The 12258-nt window shown below is 51.2% G+C and overlaps 1 protein-coding gene across 1 annotated transcript in view; it reads right to left on the bottom strand.

Moving 5' to 3' along the window:
- Uroc1 (urocanate hydratase 1) overlaps window positions 1-8415 on the bottom strand; it is a 32596-nt gene extending 24181 nt beyond the window's left edge. Inside the window, exons 1-6 of the mRNA XM_059256794.1 lie at window positions 8290-8415; window positions 5117-5247; window positions 4052-4145; window positions 3502-3561; window positions 3091-3219; window positions 2908-2969 (exon numbers count right to left, since the gene is read on the bottom strand). Of these exons, the coding sequence (XP_059112777.1) occupies window positions 2908-2969; window positions 3091-3219; window positions 3502-3561; window positions 4052-4145; window positions 5117-5247; window positions 8290-8415 (602 nt within the window). The remainder of the gene's footprint in view (window positions 1-2907; window positions 2970-3090; window positions 3220-3501; window positions 3562-4051; window positions 4146-5116; window positions 5248-8289) is intronic.
- Between the last annotated feature and the right edge of the window lie 3843 nt (window positions 8416-12258).

Raw genomic sequence — 12258 nt, 5'->3', positions numbered from 1 at the left:
CACTTATCATCTCAGCACTCAGAAGGCTGAAGCAGAAAGATCATGGATTCTTGCTTCCAGCAAAACCCTGTCTCAAAAAGATAAGCAAACACAAAGGAGGCCATGTTCCTTATCTTGAAAGACTGCATAAGTATCATAAATGTAAGAGGACAATGTTGGCGTAAAAGAGCTCATCTGGAGATGGTGAAACCCACTGTGAACCCCGTGGGGTCAGCTTTCTATGGAGCTCTGGAACTGAGATCCCAGGCATGATGGGAATATCCCAGTCCTGCAGATTGTACCTCTGTCACTTGATAATTCTCACACAGTCCACTGTGACAGGACCTATGAATGTCCCCTCTGTCTAGACGAGGCCCAGATCCTAAGACTGCACAGGACACAGGCCCAGGGATGCATAGACTCTGGTCCTTGGGTCTCAACTAAAAGGCTGCATGGCACACCCAACTTACAGTATAGAGTTGCTGGACCAAAAGCTTTCTGCAGCTGAAGCAGGAGCCTTTAGGGGCACCCCTGCCCCCAGCCCAAAGTGCTGACCACTTCAACCAACAGCCTAAGCCTGCTCCCCACCCTCCCTCACGGGATGTTCCCTGTATGGCTACCTGTGCCATCCTGATGGCAGGAAGGTTTTGGTGTCCAGGTCTTCTCAGTTTCCTTACACAGTAAACCTTTTCCCATCTCTGCCACACTGCCTACTTTTACTCTGTACTGAGGATTGAACCCAGGGCCCCATGCATGCTGGGCAAGAGCTCTACCACTGAGCTACAGCCTCAGCTTCTCTTTGAAAAACATATTTTTTTTTCTCACTAGCTAGCCCAGGCTAGCTTTGAACTCACACTGTATTCCAGCCAGGCCTTAGCCTGCCTCAGCCTCCCAAGGGGCTGGGATGATAGGCATGTGCCACCAGACCTAATTTCTATCCTTTTGCAATTGGTGCCCCACATCTCCCTGTGGCAAACCCTCAGAGCCACAGCCAGACACGGTCCGACATCTATAGCTCTACCATTTTGGACTTTTAGTCCCACCTGTGAAACAGAAGTGTGGGGACAATGCCAAGGCCATGGTGAGGGAGTAGTGGGCCAGGATGCCCTCTGACCCCAGGCTGCTTCCACTGGAGCAGAAAAAATGTCCAGACCCAATAACATCAGCAAGACTCACAGAGGCTAATTATAGCCAGCAACAGAGCGGCTAGTTTTTCTGAAGCCCTGTTTTTTTCCCCCTCTACTAAAGGGTTCTATTTCAGAAGGCTGGTAAAGCCAGGGCACATCTTGGTGGTGGTAGTGAGGTTGTGCTGTGGTCACACTATGGACTGTCACCTGGAGGCTAAGTCGCTGGCTCCCCATTCTGCAGATTCCATTCTATGTGGTGTTTCCCTGAGTGATGATCCCAGAGGTCCACAAAGATGTGAGCATCAGAACACCCTCTGTACCATGCTAAAGACTGGACACCTTGCAAGAAAGGTCGCGGTGCCACTGAATACCACAGAAGAGAGTGAATTGCCCGGTTGGTGCTCCACAGACCCCACACTGTATTGTCAACAGGGAAAGGTCAAGTGCAGAGGCTGCCACAATGGTGACCCCAGCCCAGGGTTCATGGGCATGAAGAATGGAAGGATACAGGAGACACGGTCCCCTGGGGTCCCATGTGGGACAGGCTTTCCTTATTCAGTGCAGCCCCTTCCATGACATTTGATGAAACCTTTAGATGCAGAGCCTGAGTTAGCGTTACAGCACATGGAAAGCTTTCACGCCCTATCAGTGTCCTGGAAGCTCTTCAGGTTGGCTACAGGGTCCTGTCCTGACAAGTCATGTCACGTGGCTGAGTCATGTCACATGGCTGCACAGTTTGTCTGAGCACATTCCACAGGGCACAGGGATGAGTGTGTCTCATGGGAGAATCATCCATCAAAATCCTTCCCAGGGGCAGGTTCCAAGGCACTGCCCCCAGAAGACACCTAAATCCTCTGATATGTAAATTCTGCATGTCAAACAGTCCACATGTGCACAGAACCTGCCATAGTTCACATCATGCAATCGCTGTTGTAGGTGGCTATGGTAACCACACTTGCTGTTCAGTGGACAACAGCAAGAAAATGCCTGCATCTGGTCAGTGTGGAATTTGATTTCAAATCAGCAGTTGGATGACTGTACATATACTTTCAAAAGGAAAAGAGACCCAAAACAAAGATCAAATCCCAGCCAGCAATATCCGCAATGGACTCTGAAGTTCATCCAAAGACAAGCTGGTGGATGCATCAATGGCAGATAGACAGACATGCTAGAGTGAGAAGTTGTACTTGTTTTGGTTTGTTTGTTTGTTTTGACATAGGGTCTCTCTATTATGTAGCTCTGGCTGTCCTGGAATTTGTTATTACAGACAAGGCTGGCCTTGAACTCACAGAGATCCACCTGCCTTTGCCTTTGTGAATGCTGGGACTGAAGGCATGTGCCACCAAGCCTGGCCTCAGCAATTGTACTTTTACCACAGGATTTTGGTGGTATTCCCTGAAAATTGTTTTCAATTTTTTTCATTAATAAAATCACCTTATTCTAACCATATAAAAGTTCTTTGAGCTGCACAGGGTCCAGACCTGGACAAGTGTTTGTGTGTGTTTCTTAAATCAGCTGTGTGATGTTTTCATTTGTGAGCTAATTTTCTGTATGTTTGGGATTACTTAACAAAATCTTTGGTAACAATGGAATCCTAAATTGTATATTTCTTTGGCTCCGTGTCTATAAAGAACAGTAAGCATTTACACAAGCTCCCAGGGTGCAGCTGTGTGAGAATGAAATAATTTTGTTACAACGTGGTAAGTATTTCCTGAAATCAGGCTTAACACAGCCATGTTATCTTATTGTGGAATGCAGCTAAAGGTGGACACCACAGCAGTGAGCAGACACTGGGACTTACATAGTCACTCCCAATGCAAACAGCTTCTCATACTCTGTCCTGGAGGAGTAGTTGGGAATGACCTAGAAGAGGAAGGAACCGAGTGTGAGCAGTGCAGTGTCGTCTGGACCTCCTCCTCACCCACAGCATCCCCTTTCCAAGCCCAGTCCTGGGCAGGCCTCACGCCTGCCGCCTCAGACTCACCATCCCGTTGGTTATGACCAGGCGTGGGGCACCAGGGCTGCTGGGGAAGAGGCCCAGCGGGTGTCCACTGTACATGACCAGAGTCTGTTCCTCTGTCATCTTCGACAAGTAGGACATGGTCAGCCAGAACTGGACGGACAGTGCACATGCAGGACTCGGTAAGTGCCAACTGGCACCCACATGGACCCCGTACCCTACACCCAGACCCAGGGATCTCTACAGGTCTCAATTGGTCCATCTTAGTGGCCTTGCTTGCCTAGATCCTCTTTAATCTCCAGGATATCCTGGTACATCCCATAATGCCACTCTACCCCTTCTTATAAGTGAAGCATCTCCAGGTGATTGCCAGTGCTGAAGAATCAGGCATCAGGCAGAGCCATGGACCACCGAGTGCCTTCCAGGCCACCATACCTGAGCCCAGTTGCTGAACACCTGCCCATTTCCTCCATAGGTCACCAGCTCCTGTGGAAACTGGAGAAGATGTGGCATCATCTGAGATGGGGCTGTGGACGGAGGGAAGCAGGGCCCCTACCTGCAGCTAGACTCAAAGAAGCAATGACATATAGGGACAAGGCAAGAAGCCTGAAGGGACACACAGCAGCCACCAGCCATGCTGGCTACGGAGCATGGCTGCCCAAGTGAAATACATCTTCCAAGTCAAGATTCCGTGTAAAAGGATAAGGAATCTCACTAATAATGTTAAGAGACACTATGGTAACTATTATTAAATCTGTTTATTTTCAGGTGGCCATTAGAAAGCTAAAATTATGGGTGCATTTATATAAATATATTGCTATTTTATATTTGTTTCTTGCTTTTGATTTTGCCCTTTAGCTACAGAGAAAGGTCCAGGGGCTGTCTTATGCCAGCTTTGTAAGTGCGTTGAAGGCTTACTAACACTACTCAGGATCTCAGGTCATGTTTTTCTGGACTATGCTGGCCTCGGTTTCCCTGCCATTACCTGGGCCACAGCGGGGTCCAGATTGTTCATAATCATGTGCATGATGGCTGCAGCTGCTCGTGTCCGGCATGGGTACTGATCAATTGGGTAGGCCCTGCAAGGGGAAGTCCAGCATCAGGGGGCAAGGGAACCCTCAGGCCTCCCACCCCACTACGATGCTGCCCTGGCTGAGCTGACAAGGCCCCTGAGAGCAGTTCTTGGAAACACAGGGGGAAATGGAGCACTAGAGCCATCTTGAGTCCCCACATGCCCACAGTGGGAAGTCCAGTCCACTCCAGTCACTGTGCCTCTCTACTTCACGCCTGGGAGGACTCTGACCCCAAAGAATGACTGCTTTCCAGAGCCTTCTACCTTTGGGCGCTTAGTCATTTGTTCTTTCATTCACTCATCAAACGCTCCTGGGCAGCAATTCCATGGAGGGGGCAGGGGGTGCAGGGGGTGCGGGGGCAGAAGGGCAGTGGCTCCTGTCTCAGGGGGACACAAGACTTCCTGGGCCATTTAGAACAAGTCTGGGTTTCTGGCAAGCTCAGAACAATGGTTCTCTCTGACACAAGCTGCAGTACTCAAAATGCAGATGCCTAGCTTTGCCTCAGGGCTGCTGAGCCTTAAGTCCAGTGAGGCCCAGCACTCTGTACTGTCAGAAAGCTTCCCATGATGCCGTGCGTGCCACAGTGTAAGAACTTCAATGGAGAACATGACAGATTTGAAGTCACCGACAGCCACACCACACCCCATCTCCCTCTCGCCAGCTCCTCCCTGCAGAGCAAGACACAGTGTCCCAGAGAGACTTTGTGCTCCAGAGTCAACAGGAATGAATGCAGGTTAGGGGTGCAGGCCAGAGGCCTATCTGATAAGGACCCCATCCTCTGGCCAGGCAGGTCAGCTCCAGATCCCCCCAAAGACACCCCACTATCTACTTTCTCTGCACAAGGGTGTCAACTCACTGTGCTACCTCCATAGGTCCCTCCCCAGCTCATACAGACTGACCTCCTCTTCAGCCGTGGATTCCCTGAGGCTCCTGACTTCTGTACAGCCTTATCTGAAGCGACACCCACGAGGGCTCACCTCATCTCAATGCTGGGGCAGAACCGGTACATGTAGATGTGTCCAAATTGTCGTAGCTCCTGGGCAAACTCCTGGGCCAACAGCTTCTGGACAGTGGGTGGGAAGTAGCGCAGAGCATTCTTCAGAGCCAGCTGGGGAGGAGGGGGTGAGAGGTGGCTGGGTTAAGGGCCCTGAGGCCCTCTGTGTCGTCCATTTTCCCTCCCCACCTGGATTGCCTCTGCTCCACTCAGAAACTGGTTCAGCCACTCTGAGAACACCTGCTCTGTCTTCTGGAAAGCCTTCCCTGATGGCTGCTGGCCCCTTATATGAAGGCAGACACCAAGCTTTCTCTTCTTGGTCCCATCTGCCCCTGGAGTCTCAGAGGAAGAAAGCAGAAGCCGCTGTAAGACCAGGGAGGCACCTACCTTGGTAAATGGTACAGAGGCTGCGTTCTGGGACAGGCAGACTTGGGCAGTGTGTATAGTGATATGGTAGCCACTCTAATGGCCCCACCATGTCCACATTCGCATCCACCTACTTGCACATTGCCTTACAAGGTGAAAGGCACTTTTCACAAATAACTTGGTTAGGGATCTTGGGAATGTTCTAGAATATCCAAGTGAAAATCCCATAATCATGAAGGTCCTTGTCAGAGGACAAGGGACAGCTAGTATCAGAGGAGATGTGAGGACCAAGCTGAGTGTCGGGGCGGCGCCATGTAGATTTGAGAAGGTAATGTTAGAGGTAAAGCCGTATGCACAGAGAATTTTCCCAGCAGCACCTGTGTACTCTGCTTCTTCCCTGACTGTCTTTGTAAAGTGGGAGTGACATTAGAACCCACCTCCTAGGTACTAATGAACTGGCATGGTTAGTATGCTGTTGGGCTCACCCATGGGCCCTGTGAGTGCTAGATCCCAGAACTGTCACCTGCCACGCTCATGGACCTCTGCCCTGCCCCATGCTGCCTGGGGTCCCTACAGAAATGCTTATACAATCCTGGCATGGGAGAGGTTGTGTTAATCACCAAGCCATGCCCCTATTCAAAAACCTTCATGGGTCCCCACTGCCTGTCTGGCGACACCCACAGTGGCCTTGGCATTCTGGGTCTTCTCAGTCACGCTGCATCTGACTCTCCCAGCTCTTCTCCCAGCTCTATTTGCACGGGGTCTCCTCCAATTTCCACATTTTGGAAGGTCCATCTCCGCCTTCCCATGCACTTGTTTCTCATATCTCCAAATGGGCCTCCTTTCCCTTCTAGAAACCGTGTCCAAGTGCCACAGTCACCTCTGCCAAAAAGTCCTCCTAGGTCCCTTGTAGGATATGGGGTTGGCTTCTTAACAAATGTTCTTGTTCATGGATTCAATACACACATGCTGGTGTTGCTGGAACCTAGAGATCATCCAAGGGAGTCCCACACTCAAGCTCAGATGGTTTGTTGGCAAAGACAGACCCACCATGGGGAAGGGCCCTCAGGATAGTGTGTTAATAGAGACAGGCATTCAGACCCACCATAGTGAAGGGCTCAGCTGTGGCATTTAGTGCCCAGCACAGTGCAGTGGATGAGGCTGTATCTGGGGGAGAAGAACCCTGAGAGAAACTGCACACAGGGTATACGAGAAGGTGCTTCCATCAGAACTGCTCGTGTTGTGAGACACACCGTGAAGGCTGAACAAGCCTGTGCTGAGTGTACACTGATTAAGTGTAACAGGCAACACTTCTTACTTAAATAGAGAAGTGCCAAAGAAAAGCAGGGAACAAAGCCCCCAGTCCATCCAAATGATGAAAGAACAGAATAGTGTGTAGTAGTGGAAACAAGGGAGAACTCAAAATATGCACACCTGAACACACATGGGCACACACAGGAACATGCACACTCACACGTGCAAGCACACACAGAGATGTGCAGACACACACACAGACATACACACACAGTCACACAGACACACACAGAGACATGCAGACACAAACACAAGACACATACACACACACACACACACACACACACACACACACACACACACACACACACCCCATATGGGAAGCAAGTCAATGAAAGAGAAGCTGTTACTGGTTTTGGGGCTCCATATCAGAGGGAAGACTTAACCCTTCCCTACTCTAACACCCCAGATCTGCAAGTCACCTTTCCTTTCAGGGTGCTACATCCTTCAAACACATGGTGACACTCAGGAATGAAACTGAAGGGGCCCAATCTCTCAGTTCCTGGCTGCCCTCCTGCCATCACAAAACACCATGGAGGCTGATCACTGTCAGCCACAAGGGTGTCAGCAGAGGCCCTTGCGGCTGATTGTCAAGGCACTGGTGTCAGCAGGGAGGTGACCAAGGGGGAGGAACATTAATGACAACAGAGACAGGAGCTCAGTAGAATCTCCTGGCGCCACCCCATTTTCTAAGACCCTCAGTTCCTTTCCTGCTCTCTCTCCCAGCTCCTGTCCACCAGTAACCGGCCCTAGCAGCTCCTAAGCATACTTCCTGCCTGTGGGCAGCTTGGAGAAAGCTTGGGGGTGGTCTCCCCCAGGACAGCAGTCTCTGGCTGAGGGTGGGTGTGGGGGTTCTCATTCAGCCTTCTATACTTCTGTGTCCTTCAGAAAAGCAGCTCCCTGACCCCCCGCCACAGCTCAGGGACTTGTTTCCCCCTGACAGCTTGGGAAGTTCTTGGGTCTACATCCTTTGGGCAAAGAGAGCCATCAGGTGAGGCCCTACCTGAACTGTCATCCCTCCCGGCCCTGCTGTGTCCTTGATGGAGACCACACAGCTGCAGTCACTGGGAGCTTTGGCGGAGGGACAACAGAAAACTGGTACAGAGGACATGAGAATTACTCAGTGTTTGCGGCTGGGCAAGGTTCATGTGAAGCTGCTGAGCTAGGGCCACTTCACACCCTGCCGCTTCCTCTTCCTCACTAGAGGTGGCTACAACACCACCACAGAATGTTTGGGTGACCTTGAGCCCCAGTGACCTCACCCAGAAGTGGGGAGCCCAATTCCAAGCCGAAGGTAACTCCAGGGTGGCTTCACCTGAAGAATATCAGGTGACAGACCCTGACACATCCCCTCACTCTTCTCTGGGAGCTGGTGGGGACAGGGTGGGCAGCTGAGGTGTGGAGAGAAGACACCTTGACTGTCTAAAAGACATCAAAGGGCCCCAGAGCCCTGGAGGACTGGGTAGCAGCTGTTACCTGCTCTTCTGCAGGGCTGAGGCCGGGAGTCCTGACCGGAGCGTGTGGCACCCCAGCCCAGCGCCCCCGGTTCTCAGGGAGGGGTTGTAGGGGCAGGCCAGAGCACAGTTCCTGGAGGCTGGACATGTCTGCAGACTGAGGTGGAGGCCAGCACGAAGTGACTGGGCAGTCAGGGGAAAGCAGGGTGGGAATAGACAGCCCCAGGGCCACCTCCTCCAGCCTCTCATTGGGTCCAGAGAGGGCACAAAGGGCAGGTCATTTGGGCCACTGGTTGGTAGGCAGGCTGCCTGAGTATTACTGGGAGGAGAGGCTCCTTTATGGGCAGGCTAAAGTTAGATGGAGTTTGGAGGGCTGGTGGGTTCTGAGGTTGAGGTTTTCTGTCTTAGAGGATGTCACATAGGTAGCAAGGTTGGAATATGTGTCTTGATGATGGGGAGTCATGTGACATTGAACCTAGCTCAAACTCTACAGAATCGAGTCCCTTGTACCCCCCTCCCTGACATTTGAGCAGGAAGGGGTCAGATAACAGGTGTGGTAACAGCTCTCCACACCCCCAGCATCCCCTAATCATTAACAGCTCAGCAAGAAAGCCTTCCTCATCATCCTGGCCTCGGACCAGAGGCCAAAGCTGGGTGTCACTCCCCTCCCCCCCAGCCAGGAAGGGCCCACCATCGAGTCTCAGTGGTCCCGGTAAGTGACCACTGCTGGCCAACCTTGTGGTCTTTGCCCTGTCCCTGTGTACACAGGTGGGTGGTGACCAACTCCTCCCTCTGCACAAAAAGGTCATGACCCAGCCTTAGGCAGAGTGGGAAGGTGACCCACTGGGTCGTTTGAGCAGTACACGAGATGGCTGAAGCCTTGCAGTGGTCCTCAGAGCTCAAGTCCCATTTCACTGATAAGGAAACTGAGGTCAGAGAGGCAAGGAGACTTCGCTCAAGTTCTGTAGTTGGTCATGAATGAAGTCCAGATTGGAGGCCCGGGACCCCACATTTGGATGGAGAGACCTCTGAAGTGGCCCCTGCGCTTAAGAGTCCAGTGGACAGGACAGGGTGGGGCGGGATTTTAACAAGATGTGGTACAGCAATATGAGAAAAATAGATTGGTCTCTGAAGTCCTTGAGGCTGGGGACACCAGAGGACTCTTACCTTTAGTGTTCTCCAACTTCCAGTTCACAAATCTTGTGGAATTCAGGGTGATGAGGGTATTTTTGATCTCAGTATTCTAGAGAGTTGGCCTTGTGGCTCCTGGACAGCCCCAGAAGTCACCTGTTTACCAGGGAAACTTCCTACTCCCGGACCCAGGGTTGGGAGGGGAGAAGGTGTTGATTACTATTTGTCAATGCCACAGTCATGACTGTGTAAAGGATCCCATGGGGCAGGCAGTGGTGGCGCACACCTTTAATCCCAGCACTTGGGAGGCACAGACAGGCGGATCTTTGTGAGTTGGAGGCCAGCCTGGTCTACAGAGTGAGTTTTAGGACAGGCTCCAAAGCTACACAGAGAAACCCTGTCTCGAAAAAATAAAAAATTAAAAAATAAAAAGCCGGGCGGTGGTGGCACACACCTTTAATCCCAGCACTTGGGAGGCAGAGCCAGGCGGATCTGAGTTCGAGGCCAGCCTGGTCTCCAAAGCGAGTTCCAGGAAAGGCACAAAGCTACCCAGAGAAACCCTGTCTCGAAAAACCAAAAAAAAAAAAAAAAAAAAAAAAAAAAAAAAGAATCCCATGGGGTCCCTAAGGAAGGATTCAAAGGGCTCCTATCAAGAAATCAGAGGCCCTTAGAGTCTCAAGAAGTCAGTGTGGGGGTGGGGGTGGGGGTGGCGCTGGAGGGTCTGCACCTCTCACACCTTGCCCCGAGCACCTTCTGAACATGCTACCCTGATTTCAGCTGGTTCTGACAAGTTTTCCTTCTTTTGGTGCTGGGGATGTGCTCATCAGTCCATCTACCCTTGAGTTTCAATCTTAGGCCATTTTTAACAAATTAATTCAACCTGAGGAGTGGAGCAGGCCATAGAAACCCCAATTTATAGCCAGTCAATCAAAGACCAGCTCACTGCTTTGCTTGTGACTATCAGCTAAAGTGGGGCAGCTTTGGAGACGGAGCCCCCAGTTGTGAGGTGGGGCATGTGCTCCAGGTAGACGGGGTCAGAATGCCTGTTGGTGTTTGCTAGGGAACTGGATGGTGGGGGAGGAAAGCTCACATTTGTTCCCCTGTGAGTGGTGTTATGCAAAGTCCGAGACTGAGAAAGGTCTTTTTCATACTGGGTCTCCAGTGCCTCTTGCAGGAGTCCTCAGTGCCCCCGACAGGGAGTTCTCGGAGATTCCACCTAGCATCCTGATCTTACAGGCTCAGGTGGCCGAGCACCAACCACCTTGTGCCAGGTACAAGATGTACCAGGTACACGATGTACAAGGTAACAAGATGGCAGGGTAGGACCAAACTGAATGAGGTAGGGCTCCCTTGGCAGCCCCAGCCTCGGTCTTCCCTTCTGTGAGCCTGAGCACTATGGGCCCCAACTCCAAGGCTGTATGTACACTCTTCTCTTTGCTCATGGGTGCTGGTGCCTAGATAGAGCTTCTTCTTCTCACATGGGGCAGAAGAGGGCTGCAGAGTTGGATAAACCCTAACTCCCTCGGCCCTTGGCGGGTGGAGGTGGGGCAGAAATAGCCTAATGGGCAGCAATCCACGTCTCTTGGCTCTTGCAGGCCTTCTCCTAGGTGACATTGCATTGTACCTGGCTGACTGGCCTCTGTTCCCTGTTTCGAGGTCCGCCCCCCAGCAGAGACCCTCAATAATCTTTCTGTAGGGAGCCCTGCTCTCAGGAGAAAGCCAGAAACTCTGTGAAATCTGATTTTTAAATGTTTGTAACCAATTCATGCATTTTTAATATTCCCCCTGAGAGGAGGGGCAGATAGCCTCAAAGTCAGCATCCTGAGTGGGATGTTCAAGACATCACCACGGGGAGACAAACGGGTACATGGGGTACCTGGGTCACCTCACAACTGCATGTGAATCTCATCCTAGAATAAGTTATTTAGTCAGAAAACAAACATTGTAAACATTTTAAAGGAATGAGGGGTTCACACAGGCTGAACACGGCAGTGTGCTAGGCTTGAGCCCCAACTGTCTTGCTCACTATCTGTGTCTCACTGGGAGAGTTTCTTGGCCTCTCTAGGTTGCCATAAGTGAAAGGATGGTTGGGTCTTAGGATGCACATCTGAAGATATTTCTAAAACTGCACCTGTATGAATCTGTACCTATATTTTATCCTGACTATGGGTCCTCCAGCAATGCAGCCTAAAGTCTATTTGTATTAGGTATTATAAGGCATCCAGGGATGACTGGAGGTAAATGGGAGGACTTCACAGGTTACATGCCACTCTATAACATGTAAGGAAGATGAACACCTAGGGACTGTGGTATCTGCAGGTTCCAGCACCATGGACACGAAGAGATGACCCTAACAACACTAATATGTCATAGAAGTGGGCTGGGGATGGACGACGTCATACCTGAAGGGCCCTGAAGGTGCCCCATGTGTAATCAGCACCACATGAGATGTGGGCAGTTTTCTTATTGATACCTGCGCTAAAGACCTTCATCTCCAGAGACAGCTCTGACCTCTTGCTAGCCCCCTCCCCACCCCATCCCCCGACCAACACAGAAGCCAGGAGGCACAACCAGCATCCAGAAATCTCAGCTGTCAGATTTGCAGTGTGTTTAGAAAAATACACTGGAGGATCTGGGGAGCTGCCCCATCTCTCAATGCTCCCCCCACCCTACTAGCTCCCACCCCAGAGCCTCCTTACTGCTCATTTAATATGCAGGGACAGAATTAAATCAGGTCTTCAAATTCTCAGGCATGCCTGTGTGAGGCGGAGATCCAGTCCTGTCATTGGAACCTGGACCAGTCTCAGTGGTTCCAGGGAGCTAAAATAAATCAGGCCAGGTCAGAGACAGGCCACACAGT

This window comes from Peromyscus eremicus, chromosome 3, assembly GCF_949786415.1.
Source record: "Peromyscus eremicus chromosome 3, PerEre_H2_v1, whole genome shotgun sequence".
NCBI lineage: Eukaryota > Metazoa > Chordata > Mammalia > Rodentia > Cricetidae > Peromyscus > Peromyscus eremicus.
The sequence above is the reverse complement of the archived record's forward strand: the minus strand, read 5'-3'. Positions and strand labels throughout refer to the sequence as shown.